This window comes from Lissotriton helveticus, chromosome 9 (genome assembly GCF_964261635.1).
Source record: "Lissotriton helveticus chromosome 9, aLisHel1.1, whole genome shotgun sequence".
Classification (NCBI taxonomy): domain Eukaryota; kingdom Metazoa; phylum Chordata; class Amphibia; order Caudata; family Salamandridae; genus Lissotriton; species Lissotriton helveticus.
In genome coordinates this window covers 634172119-634187913 of record NC_136070.1, presented here as the reverse complement: position 1 = coordinate 634187913, position 15795 = coordinate 634172119, and the positions used below count along the sequence as shown (strand labels likewise).

Here is a 15795-nt window from a genome sequence, read left to right as displayed (position 1 = left end):
TACCTCCAACCCTCCCCTCACCCCTCAAACGGGGAGGGGGGGCGGCCGAGCCCTTTGCCAGGGCCAGTTGTGGTTCCCAGTCCGGCCCTGACCAGAGTCGGCAGCTCTGGCCGTAATGCACATCCTCCCCCAATTGTGATTTCTAGGGGGAAAAGATGGCTGCTAGCTACTCCCTGGGCAGCAGCATACAGTGCAGGAAGGCGAGTTTATAGCTTTTCTAGTTTAAGAGCACATCCATGCCTCAGGAAAGGATCCCCACCCCAACTTCATGGGGTTCAAGAGCGGCACCATAACTGCACCCAGATTCACTGCCTCGGACGCATATTGATTTTTATTGACATGTTTCTTCTTTTTCCCTGCAGCGTTAGTAGCATGGAAATTATTAGAGGCAAGGGGAGGCAATCTCTGTTCAGATAAATATGTTCATCTCCAACACAGATTAGGTTGTGTTTTTGTAGCTGCGAAGTTAAGCATCTCTAGGCATTTCGCCCACAAAAACAGACCAATATAAAAAACACAGCTTGCACCAGATGGGATGGAAAGGGAATCAAATGGTTCCCTTTTGTGCAAAGGAGGTTGGTCTTCTAACAGTCTATCGCCTTTGTGTGCATAATTAACGCGACTTCAAAATGTTTTGGGAACCATCTACTTGAGAAGCCGGCTGCACTGGCAGAACATGCCAACAGAACAGGAGGTGGAACACCAGGGCCGCAATGGCATCAGGGAAGAACTGGGCACTGTTTCCCATTTAATAGGCAACCTTTGGATATACATAGGAGAAGGAGGGGAAACTGCACAGGATGGCAGCAGGAAAGGCTCATATTCGAAAGGGAAGCAGTATGAGGGGATAGGAGTGCACGTTATAGCAGGTGTGCACCGTAGGCCTCTTCAGCAGGGGGACATCCAGTCAGCCTTATACCTATGAGCCTCTGTGCTACATATGCGTGCTTTAAAAGGGCAGGTTTTGTCCGGTACTTAGTTTATTTTGAAATTGGTTTAATTACTTTTAAACCTGCACTTCTCAACACTGATGCAATACATTTAATAGGAGAGTACCCGCGCTCCTCAGGAGCAAACAGGTAGTATAGACAGTGAGTATCAGGACTTCTAAATTTCCATTTAACTGTATGTAGGAGACACAGGGCCCCCCACAACATTCTGCAGGGGACATCATTTTGTGGTACACCACTGAAGTATGGGCTACTGAGCAGGGTTGACAACCGTCCATTTTGAACACAGCAGTTCAAGCGCAGTCTGCTCCTAGGACCCGGAACCATTGGTATCCACCTTGTTTTCAGGTCACCAGCAAGATTTGCTTGTTTTTATTCAGGGCAGCCTAGAGTAAAAGGTAGGATGTCAAGGGAAAGGGTGTAGCTAATCTGTAAGCAAAGGATATCAGCTTGGTGCAATTGAGACCGCATACTAAGGCAATGCATACAGGCTCAGTCGCAAGAACTCCTGGTCTGTGTTTGAGATGTGAGGTAGGAGAGGTAAGCAGGGGCCTAGCTCCATGGGGGAGGGGGGGTGGTTTGGGGTGTGGCACCATCTTACTAAATTGAATTTGGTGTGTGTAGTTGGGTTCTTAGGCCTTCAGGTGGGCTAGAAGTGTCTGTAGACGGGCTTCACATAAAACAGGAAAAGAATAAACAAAATACTTGATGGCTCCTATGTGGTGCAGGCTAGCATTTTCAATGTAAGACTATTTTCATCCCTTTTGCCATTGTAATGTCAGTGATGGTTGAGAAATCTCTGTTTCACACCCCCTGTGTCTATATGACTAAGCTACGCCCCTTGAGCTTAGCGGGCCTACAGGGGACAAGGACTGCATCACTTCGGGCCTCATTTAGCGTTTGGAGGCATCAGAACCTCACTGTAAATCAGCGAGGCTCCTGACCCTAAAAACTCTGGGTTTTAAGACTTATTTAGAAGTGGGAAAAGCATCAGTTATTGGTAGAGAGGGCTCAGCTGTCTCTCCCGCAACAGACTTTGGCCGTTGGCCCATCCTTAACAGTTTTGTTGGCCAATGTACATCGGAAGGCCTGCTCTACTGGCAGTTGTCCTTCTAAGATACATTTTCATTGTTCCGGACTGTTAGGAAATGAGTGAAAACAATTCAAATGGCCTCAAAATGCTGATTGAAAACCCAGTAGAGAAACAAAGCAGTTTGTAGATCAGGGCTAAAGCAACTTGGTGCTCATGTGGCTAACTTCTCTACCTTCAGAGACCAAGCCACACCGGATGTTGCTATGAAGCAAGTAAGAATCCACCCGCCCACGCTCCCCTTACTGAGCAGTGAGGCATCTCTCAATATGGTGAGCAGTCCACCATAGAAATGGAGGCCATGGGGTCTACTGATCTAGAGTGCTGAAAGGCCACCTGACAAACTTTAAATCACCTTCTCTGTCTCTCCAAAATTCTTCTGTAACAATTGAGGGCAGACCTGACTTGTTATGTCAGCCTGTGCAAAAGGCTATGTTAACTCCTCTGGTTAAACTGTAGAACTATGTAATTAAAGACTGGAAATTGGGGTCTCACTCTGGGTATGGATGGAGCATAACAGTAGGGGTTACATTTGTTATTTTCTTGATTAGACACAAAGGTGCTTTAGGGCATCTCAACAGTTCTAAGCATTCAAGCTTCCTCCTTACATGGTGGTGAGTAGGCCCGACCCTTCAGAGGACAAGCCTGGGGGCAGGGTTGTAGCTTCAGGGGAAGTGTCTGGGGTGTGACACCCCGCACCAGATATATGCATTCTTGGCTTGGTAGTTGGGTTTGAGGGCCCTGTGTGCTTTTTTCTTCACTTGTTTAGTTGGGAAATGTAAGATTCACAACCCCTGAATATCACTGCTTTGGTACGCCCTTGCCTGGTTTGCTTTGCAGCGTAGGTGTTCACACACAATGAAATGAGGGTTGTCCTCTTGCTCGTGTCACTTGACAGTTAGTTAAGAAGTGATTATTTTACCATTGGTAGAGTTTGTGATGGTTCTTAGGGTGAGGCAGAGCCACAAGTGACTTTGATGACAGGTGTCGTGATGCAGCTACATTAAAAATAACGAGCCTAAGGAAGCTCTTGTCAGGGTTAGGCAGCTTTCATACATCTCTATGTCTCTCTAACTTCCTTCTTTTTGTTTGCAATTCTGCGTCTTGCCCAAACAACCTCTAAACAAGGCACTGGCACCCTGGGACATCTTAATGATTTTGGGGGCCATGGGCCAATCGTATTTAGGGGGGCTCTGTCAAAACAGCTTTGAAATTATGATTCAATTTCAGCTCTTTTATGCCCTGTTTGGTCAGGGCACTGCCACTGTCAAATTCTAAATGTGCTTTCATCTAATATTCAGGGATAATTATGTGTGTTTTCAATATTGTAACACAGCAGCAGCTCGCTAATATTAGGCAAATAATCTATGTTACACCCTCCCTGTTCCCTTATGTGAGGTCCTGTTTTTATCTAAAAGAAACTTTTTTATAGCTGTCGCAGTAAACATAAACTCAACGTTTGTTCTGCAAAAGGTCTGTAATAGAATCTCACTCATAACCCACATTTAAAAAAAAAAATGGAAAACAGTATTTGAAACAATCTGTATAAGAATTATTCAAGGTCATCAGAGGAAGACACTCTGCAAAACAGAGCTTGCTCTATCAAGGAACACCCACCCCCCTCTCCCTCCCCCTAAAAAGGCTGGGGCCCTAGGCCGAAGCCCACTTTGTTCATGCCTTAAAACGTCTCTGCTGGCATCGCATGACGTCCCACTGAGTAAACGTACCTCCCCGGTTTGACGCCAAACCCTCACGGTGTCTTTGTTTATTCAAATGCGTGGCCCGCGTGCCATGCCATGGCGCACGCATTCTATTAAAAAGTGAACAGATTACACCTGCCGCGTGAGGACCGCCTTGAGAGTCTTTTACGAGGGGACAAGCAGTCACGAGTCATATCAGCAGTAAATACCATATCTGTTTACCGGCTTTCCCTTCTCTGGTGAAACACCAATCTTCAAAGAAATCATCTGCAAACGAAACGCCGCTTGATGAAGTATCAAACTGATGATTTTTATTTGTTTTTTTGTGGAGAACTGCTCTCGATTTTCATTAAAAAAAAAAACACACTGGGCCCGATTCACAGAACTAACTTAAGACAACATCCTAAACTTACTACCATTTTGGTATTCACAGAAGGCACTTACTCATTTTGGTATTCACAGAAGTTAGGAGTCCTAACTTTAGGACTCCTAAATGCCTTCTGTGAATACCAAAAGTCTTAAAATGGGGATTTTTCTCAGTTTAGTAGTAGTAAAGTTAGGACTCCTAACTTTAGGACTCCTAAATGCCTTTTGTAAATACCAAAAGTCTTAAAATTAGGATTTTTCTCAGTTTAGTAGTAGTAAAGTTAGAAAAATCCCAATTTTAAGACTTTCGGTATTCACAGAAGGCATTTAGGTGTCCTAAAGTTAGGAGTCCTAACTTTACTTCTACTAAACTGAGAAAAACCCTAACTTTAAGACTTTCGGTATTCACAGAAGGCATTTAGGAGTCCTGAAGTTAAGACTCCTAACTTCTGTGAATACCAAAATGGTAGTAAGTTTAGGATTTTGTCTCAAGTTACTTCTGTGAATCGGGCCCCTGAACCCAGCATCGAATACTACAGAAAATGTTTTTGATGTGCCACAATATCAAGTGAGAAAATGTTAATTTGCAACAAAAGCAAGTGTAGGACATTAACTACCGCTTTGATCCTCTTTACGGTGGCATGTTAGTTTCAGTGTTATGTTATGTTATGTCCCAACTCTTCTATAGCGCACGGCTACCCCGAAGGGTGTCCCGGCGCATTGGCAAAGAGGCCTGAAAACCAAAAAACACAGTACAGCAGCTCGCAGCGGTTATAAGATTTATGAAGCAAAGAGTCAAGTCTTTAGCTCCTTTCTAAAAGAGAGGAGACTATTGGCTCTACGAAGAGTGATAGGAAGCTCATTCCAGCGGCAAGCCGCCAAATACTGGGAGGACCGTCCTCCCATCCGGGCACGTCTAATAGACGGTACATTTGCTTTAGCCAACTCAGCTGACCGCAGCATCCTCCGCGGCACATAAAAAACCATGCGCTTCCTAATATAGCTCGGGCCTACTGAATGAAGGGCCTTAAATGCCAAAGTAAGGATCTTAAAGACAATTCTTTTGGCGATGGGCAGCCAAAGCAGCCTTTTTAGCAGATCCGAGGCTCTTGCCCTCCGTGGCAGGCCAAATATAGCTCTTGCCGCTGAATTCTGCACTATTTGCAATCTGGCCAACAGATATTTGGGCAATCCTGAGTATAGCGCATTCACATAGTCGAGTTGTGACCCTACAAGCGCCTGGACCGTAATTTTTTTATACTGCAAAGAGAGCAGTGGAAGAAACTTTGAGCATCTTCAGGATGCCGAAACATTTCCCAGATAACCCAAAGATGTGGGGTCTGAAAGAGAGGTCGTCGTCACATAATACCCCAAGGTTCTTAGCTTGGGACGACGCCTTCTCCGGTGGGAACATGTCCTGAGGCCACCACGATTTCCAACAAGGATCAGGGGCACCACCAAAGAAAAGCAGCTCAGACTTATCTGAGTTGCATTTCAGGCCGTGCCGCTGAAACCACGCAAAGACCGCACTCAGACAGCCTTTGATCCTGTCGCCGTCGAAAACCTCTCCCTTCCTGCAAGTGAACAGGAGCTGGGTGTCATCAGCGTAAGATATGATCTGGGCACCAAAAGCCTCCGCTACCTCCGCCAGAGGGACCATATAGATATTAAAAAGGGTGGGGCTCAGAATGGACCCTTGAGGAACCCCCACTTCTAGCGGTGGCATTTCAGCGGAAAACGGAGGTGCCCAGATCACCTGTCGACAACCTGATAGAAAGGATTGAAACCAATCCAACACCGTCCCCCGCAGCCCGATCTCCCAGAGTCTGAAAAGGAGACCGTCATGTGGGACGGTGTCGAAAGCCGCCGACAGGTCAAGCATGACTAACATAGCCTTCCCCCCGGCATGTTAGTTTCAGTGCGCACGGAATGAGAGTTACTTGGTCTCATCAGAATTAAGAGTTAAGCGGGCAAATCGTTGGTTAGTTCTTTTCCACCTATAGATTTCACCCACAGAAGGTAGGCGAAGACTGGGTGGAATACTAGAGAAAACATGCAGAGATCAACTTAGTAAGTAAGATTTTTGCAGGTTATTCCCACTAAACTCTTAGGGGCCCATTAGGATGGCGGGCGGATCGCCCCCGCCAGGCTGGCGGGTAGCCGCCGCCGGCCTGGTGGGGGCGATCCGCCCGCCATCCTTGCTGCAATGACCCCCCGCCATATTAACATGGCTGGGTGGTCCGCGGCGGACAGAAAAACCCTTTTCCGCTTTGCGACCGGGGCGGAAAGGGGTTTTATTTGGTGGCGGTGTCTATCAGACACCGCCAGCCATATCAGGATGGTGCTTCGTCAGATGCCTTTCCGTGGCAGCAATGCCGCCACGGAAAAGCATGCGGTCTTCACTTTGGGGGCCCGTTGCAGGCCCCCATGGTGAAGGCGAGGTGGGGGGTGCACATATGGGGTACCTGTGGTACGCTCCTGCATTTGCATACACAATGCGGCAGGCACCGCGTGGTGCCTGCCGCTTTGTGTATGCAAATGCATAACAAGCATTTTTAAGATTGCGGCTGGTGCTGGTGTAAACACCGCCCGCCGCAATGTTAAACATGCATGATGCGCCCGCCACTGTGGCGGGTGCATTCTCATACCCCCCCACTGGACCCCCACCCTTATGGCGGGCGGTCCCTTCCCCCGATGGGATGGCGGGCGGACTAAGTCTGCCCGTCATCGTAAGGACCCCCTTAATTTCTATTATCACCCCATCCTCAAAATTAACAGGATCCCGGTAACCTTAAATCCAGGGAAGGGAAATAATGTGAATTTGTACAGGCCACTCATATCGTTATGGTCAGTATATATAGGCAAGCAAGTTAGAACCCGATATTCAATATACTTGCCATACCTCCAAATGACATCTGACACTGTTGATCAGCGCAGAATACCAGCCATTGTGGCTGTCTCTCATTGGCAGCATTTGTGGCTTTTTGTGATCTTGTGCACATAACCCAGGGTTTCCCACCCCAAGAATTTATGTTCAAATCAACAGGCAATACTTAACTTACCCACAGCAATCATGGCGCCACCCAATCCGCAAAAGATTATCAAACAGGCTATGGACCGACCTGTGGGGGAAACAAAGCACAGACCTTGTTAGCAGAGCCGGAAGTGTTGCTGAAACTGATTGCATTGGGGTTTAGGGATTAGGAGAATGAGGAAGATGAAAATAATCTCGAGTGTTAAACATATCCATCCATCATAGTGCATTTATTTGAACACTTTTGCCACGGCTATGGTTTACAATTACATTTACTATGATAGTAAGGTGGAAAGAGTGCCGCCTCTTACATCGTTGAAGTGTTTGAAACTTTTTTACAATATATATATTACAAGGTTTTGGTAGCACTCAGTTGAGTGGCACAGAGTGGGGTGGCATACAGTGGAATAGTGTACAGTAGCTTAATGTACACTAAAATAGTGTACAGTGGAGTAGCACAAGTAGAGTAGTGTACACTGGAGTGGCATACAGGAGAGTGGCATAGATTGGAATAGCTTAAAGTGGAGTGCCATGGAGTCCAAAAGCGTAGTGTTGAGTGGCATAGAGTGAAGTTGCTTTCAGTGGAATAGCATATAGTGGAGTGGCGTAGAGTGGAGTGAGGTACAGTGGAGTTGCATAGAGTAGAGTGGAATGCACAGAGTGGAATAGTGTTCAGTAGGGTGTTGTAGAGTGGAGTGATGTACCCTGGAATTTATAGTGGAATAGCATTCAGTGGCACAAAGTTGAGTGGCTTATAGTAGAATAGTGTACAGAGGAGTGGTGAAGAGCGGAGTAGCATAAAGTGGACTGTGGTAGAGTCTAATGGTGTACAGTGGTGTGGAATACAGTGAGAGCACTGGCATACGGTGGAACAGAGTATATTCAAGTGAAGTACAGTGTAGTGGCATACAGTGGAATAGCATAGAGTAAAATAGCGTAGAATGGAGTGGTGAAGAATGCAGTAGCATATAATGGAGTGGCGTACAGTGGAGTGGCATGGAGTCAATCAATCAATCAAACAAACACCATTTGTAAAGCGCAACACTGTCACCCTTAGGGGTATCTGGGCGCTGTGTCTCCGTCGAAGAACCAGTGCTTGAGTCTCTTTCTGAAGCCTGCCAGCGAGGGGGCTCTGCGGAGCTGGGGGGTGGGTCATTCCAGGTCTTGGCAGTGATGTAGGAGAAGGAGCTGTGGCTGTGCCGGATGTAGTGATTGTGTGAGAGAGAGAGGGAAGAGGAGTGCAGGTGTCCAGCAGGTTGGTTGAATTTCAGTCGATGGTTGAGGTAGGCAGGTCCAAGGTTGTGGAGGGGTTTGTAGACGTGCATGAGGATCTTCAACACTGAAGTGGAGTGGCTTACAGTGGATTACCATTTAATGGAGTGGCATACAGTGGAGTGGCGTAGAATGGAATAATGTGGAGAGGAGTAGCAAGAGTGCAGCTGTGTGCAGTGGGAAAGCGAGTGAAGTAGCGTAGAGTGGAGTAGTACAGTGGAGTGACATAGAGTGGAGTGCTGTAGAGTAGACTGAGGTAGAGTAGATTGGCGAAGAGAGAAGTGATGTACAATGGAGTTGCATACAGTGGAATAGTGTTGAGTAGATTTGTATACAGTGTTTTGGCTTACAGTGGAGTGACATACAGTGGAATAGTGTACCGTGGAGTAGTGTACAGTTTAGTGGCGTAGAATGGAGTGTGGTAGAGTGGAGTGGCGTAAAGTGGAATAGTTTAAAGTGGAATGGGATTGAGTGGAGTGGCATACAGTAGAGTGGTCTAGGCTGGACTGGCATAGAGTTACTGTGTAGTTGGATAGAGTGGACCAGAATCAAGTGGATTGGCTTAGAGTACAGTAGCATGCAATAGAGTGGTGTACAGAGGAACGGAGTACACCAGAGTAGGGTACAGTGGAGTGGAGTAGAGTGGAATAGCATAGAGTGGAGTCGCGTAGAGTGGAGTAGTGTACAGTGGAGTGGCGTAGAATGGCGTGAGGTAGAGTGAAGGGGCGTATAGTGGAATAGCATAGACTGGAATGGCATAGAGTGTAGTGTTGTAGAGTGAAATACCGTAGAGTGGATCAGAGTAGTGTGTAGACTGGAGAAGCATACAGTGAAATAGCGTACTATGGAGTTGCATAGAGTGGAGCGGCGTACAGAGGAATAGCATAGAGTGGAGTGGCATAGAGTGGAGTGGCATACAGTGGTGTAGCATGCAGTTGGTGTAGAGTGTAATAACGTTGAGTGTACTAGTGTACTGTGTAGTGATGTAAAGTGAAGTGGCTTCTAGTGGAGTAGAGAGAGTAGAGCAGAGTAGAGCAGAGTAGAGTAGTGTAGAGTAGGGTGGAGTTTTGTACAGTAGAATAGCATAGAGTGTAGTAGGGTGGAGTGAGAAGCGCAGAGTGGAGTGGAGTAGAACGGAGTGGCGTACAGTGTAATAGCATACAGAGAAATTGTCGTAGAGTGGGGTGGCGTATAGTGGAGTAGCGTAGAGTGGATGGTATAGAGTAGAGTGGAGTACAGTGGAATAGCGTACAGTGCAGGGTTGTACACAGAACTGACATACAGTGGAGTGGCAAAGAGTAGAATAGCACAGAGTGCAGTGTCACAAAGTGGAGTTGCGGACTGTGGAATAGTGGTCAGTGGAGTAGCATAGATTTGATGGTTGTACAGTGGAGTGGCATAGACTGGAGTGTCATAGAATGTAGAGTTGTAGAGTGTAATTACATGCAGTGGAGTGATGTAGAGTGAGGTAGAGTAGAGTGACTTAGAGTGTAATAGCGTAAAGTGGAGTGGAGTAGAGTGGAGTAGAACACATAGGAGCTGTATAGAGTGGGACATGGTAATTGAAGCAGCAGTATTATGATAGTGGGTGAACAGATATAAATTTCATTTGGCAAGAATATACATTATGAGGTGCAAATGGTCATTTTTGTTAGAATGTGTGAATAGTGTAAGTAGTGTTAAATTTGTAAGTTTTAAAATACTTAGTTATATACTGTGCCATGGTATACCGCAGTAAGTTTGAGGTATACCGCATTACATGCTAATGAAAAGGTAGCCTGATTAGCTAATGGCTGTGTTTACCGAACGTAAAAGGCAGCCATGTAGTTTTTAGCACAGTTTGGCTGCTTTCTGCATTTCGCTGCGTTCTGGGTAGGGGTCTTCAATATAGGTAAGTGGTAGATTTAATCCTAGTTCCCTACCTATTGTTAATTTATTAAAGTGGCAATAGGTAGAGAAATCTGTTTATTAGTTATTTGCTATACATCTTCACAACAGGTTGGGAAGAACTGTAAATGTTTTCAAATGTGTTAAAGCAGCACAGTAATTTGTAGGTATTACATTGGTACTCCCTAGAATTTTTCGTGAAGATTTAAATATCATAAAAATACAAACTACACTGTAGTATACTACATTTGTAAAATGTAGTGTAGTACAGTGTATTTGTAATTTTTGTAACTTAAAAAAAAATAAGTAGAAACGTATAAATATTTGTCCTTAGCTATTGCCACTTTATTAAAGTGGCAACAGGTGAGGAAAAAATACTAATACTTACCTATATCCAAGGCATAACGCAGTACACACTAAAATGTACCTAAAAACGACATGTTTGCCTTTAACGTCTGTAAAGCCAGTTAATAGCCGATCACATTATAACATGTCATCGCTATGTACCGTGGTACTACAGCAAATTACAGCGAAATTCCGTAAAAGTTAGCAGAAGTACCACAACAATAGATATCACTAAGTTCAAAAGCCTTATAACTTAAGAAATACTTACCATACTTACCTGTAATACCCAAAAGGTTTATCTGTGCACTATAATGTGCAATCCTGCCAAATGTCATAGTCTGTTGAACCATTTTTGCGCAATGTGAGATACAAAAGTCTATTGAAAATGCATTGATGGAAAAACGAGTTTGAGATACCCCTTTTATTTTTTAGAGTGGAGGGGTGAAGAGTGGAGTGACATAGGGTGGAGTGGCGTAGAGTGGCATGGGATAGAGTGGAGTGGCGTACAGTGGAGTGCCATACAGTGGAAAAGCATATATTAGAGTGACATATAGTAGAGTGGCACGGAGTGGAATAGGATAGATTGGATTGTCGTACAGTGGAGCTGAGTACAGTGAAATACTGTAGAGTGTATTGGTGTATAGTGTAGTAGCGTACAGTGGAGGAGCGTAGGCTGGAGTGTCATACAGTGGAGTAGAATAGAGTGGAATAGCATAAAGTGGAGTGGAGCACAGTGCAGTGGCGTACACTGGAGTGTGTTAGAGTGGAGTGGCATACAGTGGAGCAGCATAGAGTGGCATAAAGTGGGGTGACAGAGTTGAGTGGCGTACAGTGGAGTGCTGTAGATTGGAGTGCGGTACAGTGTAGTGGTGTACATTGGAATAGCTTAGAGTGGAGTGGCATGGAGTGGCGAGATGAACACTGGCCGTAGTACATGCTCCCATAGGGAAATGGGAGGTGGTGCTAATATCCGCACCCCGTGGCTGGGCCCTTGAGGTGTAGTGTCATACAGTGGAGTGTAGTAATTGAAAGAGACGTACGGGCCTATTACAATGTTGGGCGAAACAGGACCAACCGACCTCTGGTTAGTGGTCCTGACCGCCTGATTAGGATGCAACTGAACACCATTCAGTCTCATTCCGACATTTCCCTATGTGAGCATATGTTACAACCATAAACTGGCCATAGTACATGCTCCCATAGGGAAATGGGAGTGGTGTTAATCTCTGTACCCCGTGGGAGGCACCTTGAGGTGCCTGCAACGGGTGCAGGAATTAACAGGGGGGCTCCTTAGGTGCGCCCTCGGCCCCCAACTGGAGGCCGCAAGGGATAGGGGACCCTGCTAGGACCCCCCAAATACTCTTTCTGACAGGGTTTCCATGTCCGAAAGGACGGCATGGAAACCGTACATTATAATCCAGACGGTGTAAACCGCTGTCCATTTGGATTACGTGCTGGTTCCGACTGGCCGATGGGCTCCAGGCGGAATGAATGTTCGGTTTCAATGTTAAGGCACTATGTGATTGGCTAATGGCTGTGTTTACCACGGGTAAAAGGCAGCCAATGTCGTTTCCAGCATATTTTGTCTCTGTTTTCTATTTCGCTGCGTTCAGGGTCAGGGATTTAGATCTAGGGAAGTAGTAGGTTTTATTGGTTTTCTTTATAAGAGTGTCAATAGGTAGAGAAATGTATTTATTATTTTGTATATATATTTACAGCAGTTTAATAGGAGACTTTTTTTACTGAAGATTTAATTGATAAACATGCGTACTACAGTGTATTTTTTTTAGCATATATATTTTTTTCCATTTCTTTTCAGTACAGTGGTACTCCCAAAGCAGTAATGAGTAGTCTGTACATTTCTTTTAAAACATATAGAAACGTTTAAATATGTTTGCCTACCTATTACCACTTTAATAAAATGGTAATAGGTAGGGGAAAAATATCAAACCTAGATTGATTGATTGATTGTGGGTTTCTAAAGCGCTAGAATCGACTCCCGAAGGAGTATCTCTGCATGGTATACCGCTGTGGAACCCGTCCTGGCTTTCCCTGTGAGATGGTCCCTACTGGGTATCTCCAAGGTGAAACCAGGCATCCCCGGTGTATGTCGGGGGCCGTTATGGAGATGAGGCAAGCTAATGCCCAGAGTTGCCGAGTGTGATCCCTAGTTAGAGTAGGCACCGAGGCGAGAATTATCGAGTCCCTTGACCCTGGTCCAAGACCCTGCCGCGTCAGGAATTGAACCCTGGTCCCGGGCCGTCCTCTGCTCCCGGGTCTGCCACCTCGAACCAGTGAGCCACACCACTCCACAGCTAGGGCCGTAATCAGGCCCTAGAGTGGCCATCCTAATCAGGCCACTCTTGGGCCTGATTAGGATGGCGGTGCTGGGACCGGCCGTCAGTGGTGCTACGGTCCCGCACCAGCGATTAGCATACCACCATCACCGTGGCAGTGGCATCCTCTATTCCCAGCATTGTGGCGGGCGATGCTCACAGCACCGCCCGCCACAATGCTGGGTATGCACTGTGTGCATTGTCATGCACAAGGTGACAGGCACCGTGCGGTGCCTGCCACCTTGTCCATGACAATGTAGGGGGTACCTATGTACCCCCCATGTGCACCCCCCCCGATACCCTGGGGGCCTGCAACAGGCCCCCGAAAGCAGACTCCGCATGGCTTTCCATGGCGGAGTCTCCCCCATGGTAAGCCATGCACCGCTGCCCATGCTAATATGGATGGCGGTGTCTAGCAGACACCGCCACCATATATAGCCCCTTTTCCACCCAGTCGACTGGGTGACCGGCGGAAAACCGGCGGACAGTCTTTCCGTCCGCCAGGGTCCCTCGCCATACTAATATGGCAGGGGAAATGGGTGGCGGGCGGGAGTGAATGTTGGGCGGATCGCCACCGCAATATGGGCGGTGGCGATCCGCCCTACATTTTAATTGACCCCCTAATAGTTACCTACATCTAAGAACGAACTGCAGAACACAGGCAAAGTGTACCTAAAAACAACACGGCTGGTCACGCTCCTCCTGGCTGCAGGATTGTATAATCGAAGGTGATGCCAGATGGTGTTCGTCAGGACAGGAGGCCGTACTGAGAGAATTATGGTGCAGCCAGGAGGAGCGTGACCTCTCGCAAACCCACTGGGGTGTTTTAATCGATGTACTTGGCAGCGAACAGCACCTCACTGAAGGAACACTTGCAGGCACTACAGGTACCAGCAGGCTTTGCCAGCAACCACTGGGAGGGTACCAGGATTGTATAAAAAGTGCCCAGCATGCTTAGCGTATGTCTTATCAACCCGCCTTTGAAAAAGTTAATCCATTTCACGAAACGCGTCAGGCAATTGAACTTTATACGGAGTGCTTGCCTTTCCTGGTTGCAGCTTCCAGTAAATAAATGGATTAAATCAACCTACCTGGGTGTGTGCTGGTCCAAGGGGGTAACTCTCTTTGGTGAAATGTTTTACGGCTGACCCAGCCGTGGACCGAGCCCCGCCGCATGGCAGTGGCCCGAAGGTGACGCCAGATGTTGTTCGTCAGGACAGGAGGCCGTATTGGGAGAATTATGGTGCAGCCAGGAGGAGCGTGACCTCTCACAAACCCACTGGGGTGTTTCAATCGATGTACTTGGCAGTGCACAGCACCTCACTGAAGGAACACTTGCAGGCACTACAGGTACCAGCAGGCTTTGCCAGCAACCACTGGAAGGGTACCAGGATTGTATAAAAAGTGCCCAGCAAGCTTAGCGTATGTCTTATCAACCCGCCTTTGAAAAAGTGAATTTATTTCACGAAACGCGTCAGGCAATTGAACTTTATGCGGTGTGCTTGCCTTTCCTGGTTGCAGCTTCCAGTAAATAAACGGATTAAATCAACCTACCTGAGTGTGCGCTGGTCCAAGGGGGTAACTCTGTTTGGTGAAATGTTTTATGGCTGACCCAGCCGTGGACCGAGCCCCGCCGCATGGCAGCGGCCCGAAGGTGACGCCAGGTGGTTTTCGTCAGGACAGGAGGCCGTACTGGGAGAATTATGGTGCAGCCAGGAGGAGCGTGACCTCTTGCAAACCCACTGGGGTGTTTTAATCGATGTACTTGGCAGCGCACAGCACCTCACTGAAGGAACACTTGCAGGCACTACAGGTACCAGCAGGCTTTGCCAGCAACCACTGGGAGGGTACCAGGATTGTATAAAAAGTGCGCCGGCATGCTTAGCGTATGTCTTATCAACCCACCTTTGAAAAAGTGAATCCATTTCACGAAACGCGTCAGGCAATTGAACTTTATGTGGAGAGCTTGCCTTTCCTGGTTGCAGCTTCCAGTAAATAAACGGATTAAATCAACCTACCTGTGTGTGTGCTGGTCCAAGGGGGTAACTCTGTTTGGTGAAATATATAATATATATATATATATATATATATATATATATATATATATATTCACTGAAAAAAACATAGGTTTTACACCAGTTATAGTTAGCTGGAAGTTTTACTCGCATAAAACCATTGAAATTCCCACGTTATAGTTAGTTGGACTCACTATAACTTGCGCGTGCAATGCACTGCTGATGACGTCACATATTACATCACTCATGACATGGTCAGTGACATCACACATGACATCACTGATGACACCATCCAGTGAATGTGTGTCTTTCTGAAAAATAAATATTAGTGAGTAATGTTTAAATATTTAAATATATGTATTAATGTTTCACTTTGTGTATAAGTGGCTGCATGGGTTGGTGAGTAGCTACATGTGTAGGTATATGGGTTATTAGATGTTTTTCTTAGTATCAGTATAAGTGTTTGTATGGTTTGGTGGGGGTATTACTTAGCACATAGATGCATGAATGACTGACTCTCTGTTTGTATGTGTTTTGAATACAGCACATGTGCAGGACTGTATGGGTGGATGAGTGTGTATATGTGTATGTTAGTGAGTGAATGACTGTCTCACTAGTGTCTTTACCAGTAACTACATATGTTTTAATGTAGTATATGTGAATTTTCATGTATATAAGTGACTATATGTGAGAGTAAGGGATTGTAAGAGTTCCTGTTTAAATAAGTATGTGTTTCTATAAGTGATTGTTTAAGAGAGTAAGTATGTGTAAGGTTCCTTAGACGTAAGGTGCTAGTGTGT

General features: G+C 46.2%; 1 protein-coding gene across 1 annotated transcript in view; it reads right to left on the bottom strand.

Annotated features, from left to right (window-relative positions):
• The window catches only part of LOC144782887 (transmembrane protein 272-like), a 166425-nt gene that overhangs the window by 53742 nt on the left and 96888 nt on the right, over window positions 1-15795 (bottom strand). Inside the window, exon 4 of the mRNA XM_078662140.1 lies at window positions 7169-7228. Within this exon, the coding sequence (XP_078518266.1) occupies window positions 7169-7228 (60 nt within the window). The remainder of the gene's footprint in view (window positions 1-7168; window positions 7229-15795) is intronic.